The sequence below is a fragment of the Corvus hawaiiensis genome, chromosome 4, assembly GCF_020740725.1.
Source record: "Corvus hawaiiensis isolate bCorHaw1 chromosome 4, bCorHaw1.pri.cur, whole genome shotgun sequence".
Taxonomy (NCBI): Eukaryota; Metazoa; Chordata; class Aves; order Passeriformes; family Corvidae; genus Corvus; species Corvus hawaiiensis.
In genome coordinates, this window is record NC_063216.1 from 25,150,714 (window position 1) to 25,162,975 (window position 12,262).

Consider the following 12,262-nt stretch of genomic DNA (forward strand, 5'->3'; position numbering starts at 1 on the left):
CTCATCTGCAACAATGCAATTTCTATTTCCTTTCTCTCCAAAACTCAGAAATCCTGTGAGTGGCTTGGTCCCATCTTGGAGTTTCATTTGGGTTTTGACTCTAAAGTTTATTTGGATCCTTTTCTTTGAGTTTTGTTGGGTTTTTAAAAGACGAATCATGGCTAAGTACTGCTATTGAAAGCAGAGATTTGAACCCATGATTGCAGGAACTGGAGGTTCAGTATGAACTCCCGAGATGATGCAAAACCATTTGGCCAAGGACAAAGGATTTTGCCTGGCATATACTGGTTTTGTCTGGTATACTGGCAGGCAGGAAGACCCCTATAACCAAAGGAACACACATAGCAGGTGTATAAAGTCTACATTGCCTCAAATACTTCTTTTCAGTGTCCTGTGATTCATGTTAATTTAACAAGAAGGTACTAGATAAATACTTCTGAAAGACTCAGCATACAAGAAGGAATCTCAGACCTCCTTGCCTATCAAATAGGAAGGTCAATACTTGCCTTAATTCTTGTCTTTGAGGCTAAATTAATTATTGAGCATAAGGCTCTTTGAAATTCACAGGTAAATGGTGTTAAATAAATGTAAATAACATTACTAAAATCTTCCCACTGTTGCTTTGATGCAGTGTATTCTCAATATGTAATAAGGTATTTGTAGCAGTGAGGATAGGGGCTGCACAGCAAAACCACCTCTGAATAACAAACACAGGAGCCCTGCACTGGCATGGTTATCATATCTGAATGAATCTTCCTCTTGGAGAGTATCAGGAATATCCATGGGCTTCATTTATTCTGGTCATAGCCATATAAGCCATATTCAAGGTCATAGCTAAGAAACATGACTATTAAATTTTCTAACGTAAAAGACACCAGTAAGAAGAACACACAGAGTTTCCATTTTGTCAAATTTTCCAGCTCTGGTGTCTTCCTACCCCATCTCAGCAGCAAAAGGTCTAGCACTGCTGTAGCTGTGGATTGGACTGCAGAGTGGAGGCAAGATTTGTTTTCCAGGCCTAAGCAAAGCAGTGACCACATCTCAGGATGAGGGTTCTGTAAATACACTTGCCACCATGCTGTGTGAGCACTTGTGCTGCTTCGTGCTGTCTTCAAAGCAAAGCTCTGGATGCTGTGTGAACAGCATTTAATCAGTGTGTATCAAGAAGTTTGGAGACAAAAAGAGTTTATCTTCTAGAATAGTAACAGTTGTACTCAGCCACATAATGAATTATTCGATGCAGGGGAAGATCTGCTTTTCTATGAACTTGTATAATACGCAAAAGAGGCAGTTAGAGTTTCCCAGCCCTTGACCTACTGGTGCCTGTGCTTCCTTTGCAGTTGTCCAACACAGCAATTCTTCATCAGATCAGACGAGACCAAGTGACAGACACGTGCCGAGCAAACAGCGTGTCCAGCAGGAAGCGCCGTGTGCTGACACCCAACGATCTCAAGCACCTGGTTGTGGATGAAGATCATGAAATGATCTATTGCTATGTTCCCAAAGTGGCCTGCACCAACTGGAAGAGAGTCATGATGGTTTTGACGGGAAGAGGCAAATACAGCGATCCCATGGAAATCCCGGCCAATGAAGCCCACGTGTCTTCAAACCTGAAGACCCTCAACCAATACAGCATCCCAGAGATCAACCACCGCTTGAAAAACTACATGAAGTTCCTCTTTGTTCGTGAGCCTTTTGAAAGACTGGTGTCAGCCTACAGGAACAAGTTCACCCAGAAGTACAACACTTCCTTCCACAAGCGATACGGCACCAAGATCGTGAGGCGCCAGAGGAAAAACGCAACCCAGGAAGCTCTGCGGAAAGGTGATGACGTGAAATTTGAAGAGTTTGTGGCATATCTCATTGACCCACACACCCAAAGAGAAGAGCCCTTCAATGAGCACTGGCAGACTGTATACTCCCTCTGCCACCCTTGCCACATCCACTACGACCTCATAGGAAAGTACGAAACGCTCGAAGAGGATTCGAATTACGTTCTCCAGCTGGCGGGAGTCGGCAACTACCTGAAATTCCCCACCTATGCAAAGTCTACGAGAACTACTGACGAAATGACCACAGAATTCTTCCAGAACATCAGCTCCTTGCACCAAACGCAGCTGTATGAAGTCTACAAACTTGATTTTTTAATGTTTAATTACTCAGTGCCAAGCTACCTGAAATTGGAATGAGGGATGGGTTGGGGGGAAAGAGGGGAGAGAAAGCCTGTTTTATTTAAGATTTTTATTTGTCATAATAAATATGGAGAATGGGTTATTTTGTAAATTAATATTTTCTTTTTTTGAATGATGCTGCGAGCAGCACAGTCAAAATTATTTAAATCAATTGTAAGAAAGGACAGCTCTCTTTGCAGGGTAACGGGATTGTGACGATCTAGCTGTAGAAATGAATAATACTGCTACACTGTTTAAACAAATGTTAATTGTGTTCTGGTGAATTTCATTGATCTTGCATTCCTCCAGTTCTAATTAATGTTATTTATACTTATTTAAAACATTGTCTCTTGGTAGGTTTCACTTCAGCAGCAGAGATAAGATAACATGTGGACAAAAAGAGTCTGGTTTTGTGCTTTTCTTGATTCAGCTTGTTCTGGGTAATAATATTCTTCCATTAGCCATCGACGCAGGTAAATATGGGAATGGTTCTTGGTGCCACATGCTTTGAGAAGAGTGGTGAAAATAAGTTCTTTAGAAAGTGATGTTGCACTCAATACTAGTACAAAATCTATCTTTCTAGGCCTGAAAAGGAAAAGTAACTCAGATTTGGGTAGATTCATGATATCTAAAACCCATGACTGAAAGAAACGCGAATGTATTCCTTAGGGAAGAGAAACCATGAACCTTTTATAAGTCTTAATGAGTTTATGGAGAATATGACCATTCCCATTTGTCTCTTATTTTGAAGCCTCCCAGCCCAAATGAATTGAGGATGGTCCATCAGAAAAGAATCAGCATTCAGAAAGTGACTGTAAGAGACTTTTGAATGCCCAAAGCAATTGGCATTGACTTAATTCATATCCAGGATGGGGCTGTGGGGACCTCCATCCTCTTCAAGTCATGCCTTCCTAATTGACCTTAAGATGGACAACCAAAACTGGCTCGAGAGACACCAGTCATGGTACGTTGCTATAAGCGATCTGGGCATGCCATTTGAAAAGTCAGGAAGTCATCTTCATGTTGATTGTCTAAGCATGCAAGGCAATTAAAAAGGTCTCATCTTCCTACATGCTGGTTTCATGGCTTTTTCCTAGGGAGAAGAAGAAGCCTTCTTTTTTAGTTGATGCCTAAATGCCATTGACAGGGATTTTTCTAAGTTCCAGTGGGTTAGAAATTAATCTGTCACCTCTAGTGTAAGACCATGACCTTTTTTCTTAAGGGGAATATCTCAGTAGCAGTTGTTTTGTGCTTAACAGCTTTTTGGGATGGCAGATTGTTTTGAGTAAGCAAATACTAATCTATACACAGCAGATAAACAATGAAAAATGGGATTTCAATGTGGATCTGTTAGCCAGCTAGTGGGAGCAGAATTTCAGGCTTCTCCAGATGTTTGCTTCAGTGGATGCAGGTGAGGTGTATGGCCTGGGAAATGCTCTGTAGGCACTTCAGCGCTCACAGGCAGCTGATGGGCAAGAGGAGGCAGAGGCTAAACTGAGGCACTTGTGAAAATCCAAAATCCATTTTAAAGTTGATAGCTGGTTAAAAATGGGGCATTTAACTTGCCTGCATGTCAATCTTATGATCAAAACAAACCCTTTCAGAAATGACTGATGATTTAAATAAACTCAGCTGAAGGCAGAGCTGTTTCAACTGTATCAGACCCCAGATCCTGAAAAATGTCATATTGTACAGTAGCCAGTAATATCCACTGAATTATATTAGTTTCCAGGACACAGATGTGATTAAAGAAGAAAAACAGTTTGTATTTTATTTGATAAAAATAAGTTGCTGAATAAATCTCATTGAAAAACAAATTAACATAACAAACAGCAACTGAAGCCCTTTCACAATTGGGTTTGGACTCAGGCAGGATTCAGGTCGTTATTTTTTCTATCATACCATACAAATAAATCTCTTATCCATTCTGTAACAGCCACAGTTTTCATAACCCAGAGCACTGGCCCAGTGGCTGGCAAAGGGCTGGCTGGCTGTGCCTGACCCCTCTGAATTCCTGATCCATTGCTGGTTGTTGTTTTACTTTAAAGCACTCATTGAGAGTATGTGGAGCTGTTGCAAGTGCCTCTCATAGTGTGCCCTGGCCTTCTTGTGTTCTAGTTCAATGGTTGTATGCTTGTTAAAAAAAACAACTGTCTGAGGCAGGTTCTCCTTTTCCCCCCCCACAATACTTCCTACAAGCTATTTGTGTGCTAGTTGGGTCTTGCATCCCACAGTGCTCATATTTTGGTCCAATTTCCTTTCCAGTTAGCTGTTAATCCATCCAACAGAATGTGATGTGATTTTTTTTTTTTTTTTTGTTTAAGACAAAAGTTGCTTCAGAAAGTAAATATTTAAAAAAACATGTTGTGCTTCCCCCTTTTTTTTGTACTTTTCTCTGGCATCATCCCCACATTTTTATGCGTTCTGAAATATTCTCTGTAGTTTCATAGCTTTGGAGACACAAAACCTCTATATGGTAGCTGTGATAGAAAAGCTTTGGGTGAAAAATGTGTACAGGAGATCTGAGGGGTGACCATTGCTCCAGCTGGGATTTTTAGCAACAGCTTTGGGTTCGATTACCCAAATTCTGGCTCCCCACAGAGGGTAGCTCTGCAGATGGATGCTCAGCACTGAGAAGGCTTTTATGTGGACTTCAGTGGGTACTTAAAGTCACTTGCTTTTGAAAAACCTTGATTCCAAACTACTACAACCTGGCTATTTAGAGCATTATATCTATTTTGAGGTGCTGTGAATGGGCTGTAGATCTGTGTTTAAAATGAACAGCTGACATGCTGGATTTAGTAGTGTCCTGTGCAGTGAGCAGCAAGCCCTCACCAGCTCAGAGCAGGATGACAAAAGTTAAGGAAAAACCATTTCTTTTGATCTACTGAGTGTGTTATTTTGACTGAGCCAAAAAAAAAATCTCTCTTTTCACTGCAGCCACACAGGAAGACGTTCAGGGTTGTTCGTGCTCATCTCAGTGAGCTGGCAGCCACCACCTGCAGTGGGGGGCAGCCAGGGAACCAGGTTGGTTTTACCCTCTAACTCTTTACTGGGTTTCCCAGCTGGAGGAGAAGAGGGGCTGGTCTGCTCCTGAGTTCTGCCTCTCTCCCGGCTTCATGTCTGCTGTGGCCACAAGCTGATCCTGGGAGACAAACAGGCAGCAGTGAGCCACAGTAAAATGTAAAACACAGACATGCCCGTGCAGCTGCAAGGGCCACCCAGGAAGCTGCTGGCATAGAAGGGTGTGTGTGAATTATGTCGAGTAGTGATGAGCACAGAGAGGACCCAGTGGGGAAATTCCTGCTCCCCACCTTTGTCCCCAGCCCCCTCAAAGCTGCTGGAGCAGTGATCCTCATCTCTGAGCAGCTGATGCCTCCCTGTAATTTGGCAGGGCCAGCGCTGAGCCCAGCAGTGCTGGCAGCTCCGTACTTGGCATGATACCCACAGCTGAGGGGTCGTTCCCCCCAAATGGCCCCAAGCACCTTAACCTGGAATGCAGGCTAGATTTGGCCCATCTGAACATGGTGGTGACTCCTGGCTGGTGGGATGTCCCCCCAAACCATGGCTCAGTCCATGCTTCAGCCTCTTCATAAACCACGTCCATTATCACAGAAATGTGCACACAGCCTGAACCATGCGCTGTGTAAGACAAGTGAAATAAATAATCCACAAGCAGAAGTGCTTTTAGAAGTGAGTTGATTCCAGATGTTTTAGGGTTTCACTGTAGTCTGCTGCACTTTTCAGGTACAAAAAGGGACTGTCCTTACTATTACTCTTGTTACAGAGAGTGTTATTTTCTTACATGCATGCACAATACAATGTGTACGAATAATTTAACATCAATGTGGGGTTGGATTTTTTTTTAACCTATTTGTATGCAGTAGAAGGCTTGTTGTAGAAAAGTATCTCCTCATACTTAAATATACTGTTAATAAAGGAAAAAAGATAAATTATACATTGCCAACACAAGTGTGAACTGCTCATGAATCTTTCCTTAAAAAAGCCATTCAAGCCTGATTATTTTTCTAAGTAAATTCAATTAAATTGAAGAAAGAAAATTCCTCTCTGTGTGTTTTATTTATGGCTCATGCTTTCAGGGCGGGATTTTTGTCTGCACAGCTTTGCTTCCTCACCTGCCTTATTGTATATTGTAGGCAGGACACACTGAAGACTCAAAATTATCTACTCCTGTGGAGCAGGAGAAATCCCTTGATGGGGTGCCTTGGCAGGGCAGCCAGGGGACCAAGCCCAGGCAAGGGGGAACTAGCAGCTGCAGAACTCAACCACAGAGGGAGGGAAGGAGGGAGGGAGCTGGGGGGGGGGCTTTACAAAATTGAAATCACATGCACACAAACCCAGAAACTTCCATTTTTGGGGTAACGGAGTAAGAAATGGCTTCTCAGCACAGCTCTTGGGTGCAGAGCTTTAGGGTGATTTCCTTCATTGCTTGTAGGTGGAAAGAAAGCCCAGTGTCTGATACTGCCACAGAGACTGACAAAATTGGATTTGCATCATTGGAAGAAAGCTTGAGGATTTGTCCTTTTGGCAAGGCTCGATTTTTCCATTAAATAATTGCAAATTTACAAAATCCCTTCCTGTTGGTACCCAGCAGCTGCCTGTGATACCAGCCTCAGGCAGCTGCTGTAGGACAGGAGAGCTGGCAGCAGCAGGGCTGTGTGCAGAGGAGAGGGATGTGGAGCACTGGGGGATGTGAAAAAGTGGCAGGATCCTGCACAACTGAGGTGTCCTCTGACCCAAATAAGAGATTAAGTCCAGCAGAGGTGATGCAAAGTTTGAAGAAAGCTCCCTGTGCAAACACGAACTCCGACTCTTCCCAACCTTTGTTTGGATGGAAATACATTTCGTTCCATTCCACCATAATTACAAAAGAATTAAAAATATGGGGAATGGGAAGGAAAAGAGGAAAAAGTCAAGCAAGTGCAGCCAGCAGCAGAGCAGAAACCAGAGCAGAAACCAGAGCATATGCTTGCCAACCGGCAGCACCATGCCTTTCTCACTCACTGTGTTGCACATCATCACGTACAAGACTCTTGATGCCACACAAAAATATCTTGCTTTTCCAGTTGCACTTTCAACTTTGCCAAAGATTGAACATGTTGAAATATTAGAGTCTGGTTTTATTCCTCAGCGTGCTAAAAGACAACGTATCCAAATGCCACCTCCCCAGATTGCCTGCTAATCAGTTTTAAAAGGAAATCTATGTTAACAGAGAAAAATCAACTTCATCTTCCCTATTGGCAGGACAAGAAGCCAGCTTTTTCTCCTGTTACTTGAAATGTCACTCTACTGGTGTGCTCGAGCCTCTGGACTCTGAGATTCAACTCACTGTTGATGAAAACCTTCTGCTGGCTTAGTCAGAGGCATTTAGGAACAACAGTAGTGGCTTATTCACAGTGGAAAAAAAATGGAAAATATTATCATTCGTTTATAAATTGTTTACAATATATTTTGCCAATATTTTAATAACATTACTGGCTTTGACTGTCCCTATTTTTTTGAGTAAAAGCAACCTGAGCTAACATTCCTTTAGGTGTTCAGGAGCAAGCATCCTGTCACTGTGCAACAAATGGACAGATCATGTTGGAAAATGAGACATAGCACTAACAGTAAAATTATGTGGGTTTGAAAATCTCATTTCAATCAGAGTTTTTAATTAAAAAACAACCAACCAGCAAAGCTGTTTTCCTCAGTCAGAGAAAAAAATCAATGCAAAGTTTATGCTCTGGTTTCTGTTTTTTTCATTAATACGTAAAGCTGTCAGGGTAACATACAGCTGAATAATAACAGCTCAGCTATTAAGCTTTGGCTTATTCTAAAATCTAGAATTTTACTGTCACAATTCATGACTTTTTAGCAGCAAGAGGTCTCTGTGCTATCAGCAGGTATTTGCAGCCCTACACCAAGTCAAAATCTGCAACCCACAGCAGTTATAATTTCCCATAAAAGCTTGTGCAAACTCAGGGTTTAACTTTTACCTAAGCCTTTCTTAGGCTCAATTTATTCAGACTTCCTTTAGCAGATAACTGTTCTAGCTAAAACTGATTTAGTTTTATGTCTAAAGTGGAGGGGTTTTTAAAAAGTGATTGCTCTATGAATGAAATCAATCACTGCATTTTTTACTGTTTTTTTAAACTTCAAAGAAATTAATTTAGAAAGAAAAGTCAAATCAGAGCAAGCAGCCACACCATGGAGAGGCAAGCACTGTTTGCAGAGGTGTCCAGGTAAATGCTGATGTCCCCATTCAAGAAAAACAAAATATATTCCTTTGAGGAATTACAGCTATTCGTGCTTTATTAAGAAACTTGCCTTCAGTTATATGGAAGGACATAACAACTTCACTAGTTTGAATTAATTTTGCAATGTGCTTTTCTAGTTTATCATAGAAATGTTCCTGCTCTGTGTGCAATATGATTTTACATGCTGTATGTATCATTCCCAAAGCAGATGCTTTTAAAGCCTCCCTTTTTCCCTTAGAAAAAACTCAAAAATTAAACCCACAATTTTTTAGTGAGAAAAGCTCTTGAAGTTAATGGTGCAAAGATTAGAAGGAGGCACAGCTGAGTGCAATTCAGGTGAGAAATTAAGTCTTTATACTGTGGAAAAGGATTGCAAGATGGGAGGAAATTTAAGATGGAAGGTCTCGGTTTGGGGAGTCTCCTTGTGAGACACTGAAAAATAAATTAGAGGAAATGTTTGAGAACACAGTGGGGTGAACAATCTTGCTTTGCTCATTGTAGTGTGTTTCACGTTACCCAGCAAATCTTTACAAGGGATACTGGAAGCTGATTAAAATCTATAAATGCTCACATACAAAATGGTATTCCATGCTGGGAAATGCAGCCAGAGCAGAGCACATAGGCTCCTAAGCAAGGAGTTATAAACTTAGTTTGCAGCATCTGTCTTACTTTTCATGATGTGAAGAAGTCATATGGAAAGCATTCGGGTGAACACTTCTGAAATAATTAACTGGCTTCAGGTTTAAGTCAATTTGTGCTTGGTTTTGAGCAGCAGAAGACTCATTTAAAGAGGATGGAATTTTCACTTGGGAAATATATAGGTGCCCTCTATACTTTAGACCAGGATAAGGCTGCAGTTAGCCTTTTTCTCATGTGTGTTGTCACAGTTCCTGTGATAGGTGTTACACTTAACTCCTCCATTATTATCAAATTACTATGCACAGTGAGCTTTTGAGTTGTGCAGAGATTTCCAGTTGGAGACAGATACTTTGCCTTTCCCTCCAGCAGGACATTTCAGTAGGTGTATTCAACCAGGTGTGCTCCTGCTTGTGAGTGAAATAACATGCTCACATTTTTCCTTTGATTAAACAAAAAGCCTCAGGATAATTAGCTGAAGAGGTGATGGTGATAACTAATGGTTTCCTTTTCCATCAGAGATCTTGCTAATGCAGTCTGGATCTACCTCATGATAGATGCAAACTGAACACAGCCCTGTGCTGCATTGCAAGATACTTCCCCCCTTTTCAGAGGCTGTCATAGTGGAGAGGCATCCTAAACCTGGGCATCCTATCCCCCTGTCACTCACAGCCATTCATTTCCATCCAGTGACCATCACTCTGCCATACAGAGCAAACACAGCTCCTCGCATTTTTTGGCCTCAACTGTCTTCATAAAAACGTTTTGAAGTTAAATTTGCCATGGGTTGTTGACTAAGGATTCCAGGCCAACTCTTCCATTTCACAAGAGGAGTTAAATTGGTGTCAGTGTCATACAAAGCTGGCTCTGCTCCATGGCCATCCCCCTGTAGCCCTGAGGCAAGCACACAGGCTTGCTCCTACTTCTGTGGCAATAGCCCTCCTGTTCCTGGTCCTGAAGGAAAAGGTGTTCCAGATTATTCTGTGGCTTTCTGAGGCTTCCTGCAAACAGAGAGACAGCTGCCCTCAGAGCATACAGAAGGTGCATGGGTCTTGCCTAGTCCACAGAGCTGTAAGCCACACCTACCTAAAAGCAGAAGAAATGGGGAAAAAAAATCTCTTATGTGTGGCAGGAGCTTTCTACATAAGCATGGACAGGACAAAATGGATTGCAAATAGATATCCTTATCTAGCAGCAGACTTGACCATGAAAAGAAAAAAACAGAAAACTACAAACGAGCTTCTGCTGAACACCTCCATTCCATAATATGCCAGAAAACTGGATGCAATGTTGTTAGAGCTGAATGAGAATCAACAACCAGAAAGGTGAGCATTCATTTTGTGAGAGGGCTCCTATGGTAATAGGACATTTTTCTCCTTCTTGTAATGAGTGCTAAAAATGTTTGTTTCTCTTAGTGCCAGTCTAAAAGCCATACAAATTCCAGAGGTATGTGTGCACTAATCAGTGCTTTAAGTGCAACCTCTGTATCTATTAAACATTTATGTAATGCAATAATCTCAAGTCAGAAGGACTTCAAAATATTTACAGGTTTTACTAAATGTTTAAAATGCAATTTTTGTGGCAAACAGCAGAACTGCACTTCTTTGAACTGCTGGACTTGGTGTCAACTCAGAGCCCTGTGACAACCCAGTGTGAGGCCACAGTCTGCTTAATGCCAAGGCTCTACAGTCAGACTCAAAGCAGGGGATTGAGGTCTCCCTGAGGGGTGAATGCTGTCACAGCTCATGTCAGTCTCCTGTACAGGGCACGTAACCAGACGTGGGGTCTAACAGAGCTGCATTTCCTGCTCTTTGGCTCAGTAACCTTACAGTGCTTCCAAAAAGTCTTTGAAAAAAAGAAATGAAGCAGGTTTCTGATGTGGGAATAGAGCAAAGGCCAGCTGGGAATGAAACCTGGGAATGCGTATGTCTTTTTAGATCTGAATTCACAGCATCTTAGATCTTTCATTTTTCACAAATGACACACAGGTTTTTTAAAGGTTTCTTTTTTTCAAAGGCCTTGCTGTCTGCTGTTACAGTCCCCATACATATGTGGTAGACTTCACACTACAATAGTACTTGTAGTACACACTACAATAGGCCACTTAGTGGCCTCAGTGGGTTGGGTCTAAAGAAGCCACAATGGCCATAGCAAAGCTTTAAGATGAAATGAATGAAAGAGAGAGAGCTGATCAGCCAATCTTCATGTATCAGACAAATACAGAGCTTGCTTTTGTCTCCAAATCATCCAAACTTTTGTCCACAAATTGGTACCTGAGCTGATCCCAGATACCTAAATGTGGTCAAGCTTAGCAAGTTCACTTTGATTCTGGAAATCCTCCAAACTTCAGGGATTTTAATCTATTTTAAGTGAAAGCTACCCTTCGTCTCCCTAGAACCAATCAGACGTGTCTACGGTTTTCTATATAATGAGTAAAAATCGGTTCAGTCTTCAAAACAATTGACATGAAGGATGTTCGAATATTTCTCCAGAACCCTGGATACTATAACGTAGTAAAAGAATTAATTGTGCCAGCACTGAGAAAACAGAAACAAAAAGAGGGGGAAAGGGCTTTGGATGATCTAAAGTTAACCATAGTATGAGGATTCATAGGAAAGTAGCAGATGATTGCTTCTCAAGGACAAAACAAGTATTGTTGCTCGTAACTTTTGAAATACCATTTAGAATGTCAGATTTATTCAAATACTATTCTACTGTACATGGGACATGGCAATAATTTCATTAATCTGAACCAGGAGATGACAGAAAAATGTTAGCAAACAGACAAAATGTTTTTAAAGATCCTATTCATAGTAAAACTTAGAATGCAAATCTGAGAACTTAGCATTATTAAATCTTGAGGATCTGTTCAGAAGTCAGTAGATGTCTACCATATAATTCATTTGGGATTTCACTTGCAAAAAGCAGATTTAGAATTATTCAAGGAAAGCACTTCCTTGACCTCTCAATACTTCAAGCAACTCTTGAAGAGGAAACAATCTCCCAAAAGAGCAAGTTGAAGAATGCTAAGTAAAGCAAGAAGCATATTTCAAGTATAGTTTGGACTGAGAAATAAAAGCATAAACAGACGATATGATGAACTAGCCTGCATATTAAATAAACAACTAGCAGGACTTGAAAACAAAATAATTTTTTAGCTGCAGAGAAGGTAAAACCCATCCAGCCCTGCCAATG

At 41.3% G+C, this 12,262-nt stretch overlaps 2 protein-coding genes across 3 annotated transcripts in view; one reads left to right on the forward strand and one right to left on the reverse strand.

Moving 5' to 3' along the window:
- Positions 1-6,232, forward strand: part of CHST11 (carbohydrate sulfotransferase 11) — a 159,227-nt gene extending 152,995 nt beyond the window's left edge. For both annotated transcript variants that reach the window (XM_048300455.1, XM_048300456.1), the window contains exon 3: positions 1,341-6,232. In XM_048300455.1, the coding sequence (XP_048156412.1) occupies positions 1,341-2,189 (849 nt within the window). In that variant the 3' untranslated portion in view covers positions 2,190-6,232. The remainder of the gene's footprint in view (positions 1-1,340) is intronic.
- The window catches only part of SLC41A2 (solute carrier family 41 member 2), a 65,154-nt gene that overhangs the window by 4,402 nt on the left and 48,490 nt on the right, over positions 1-12,262 (reverse strand). The window lies entirely within an intron of this gene.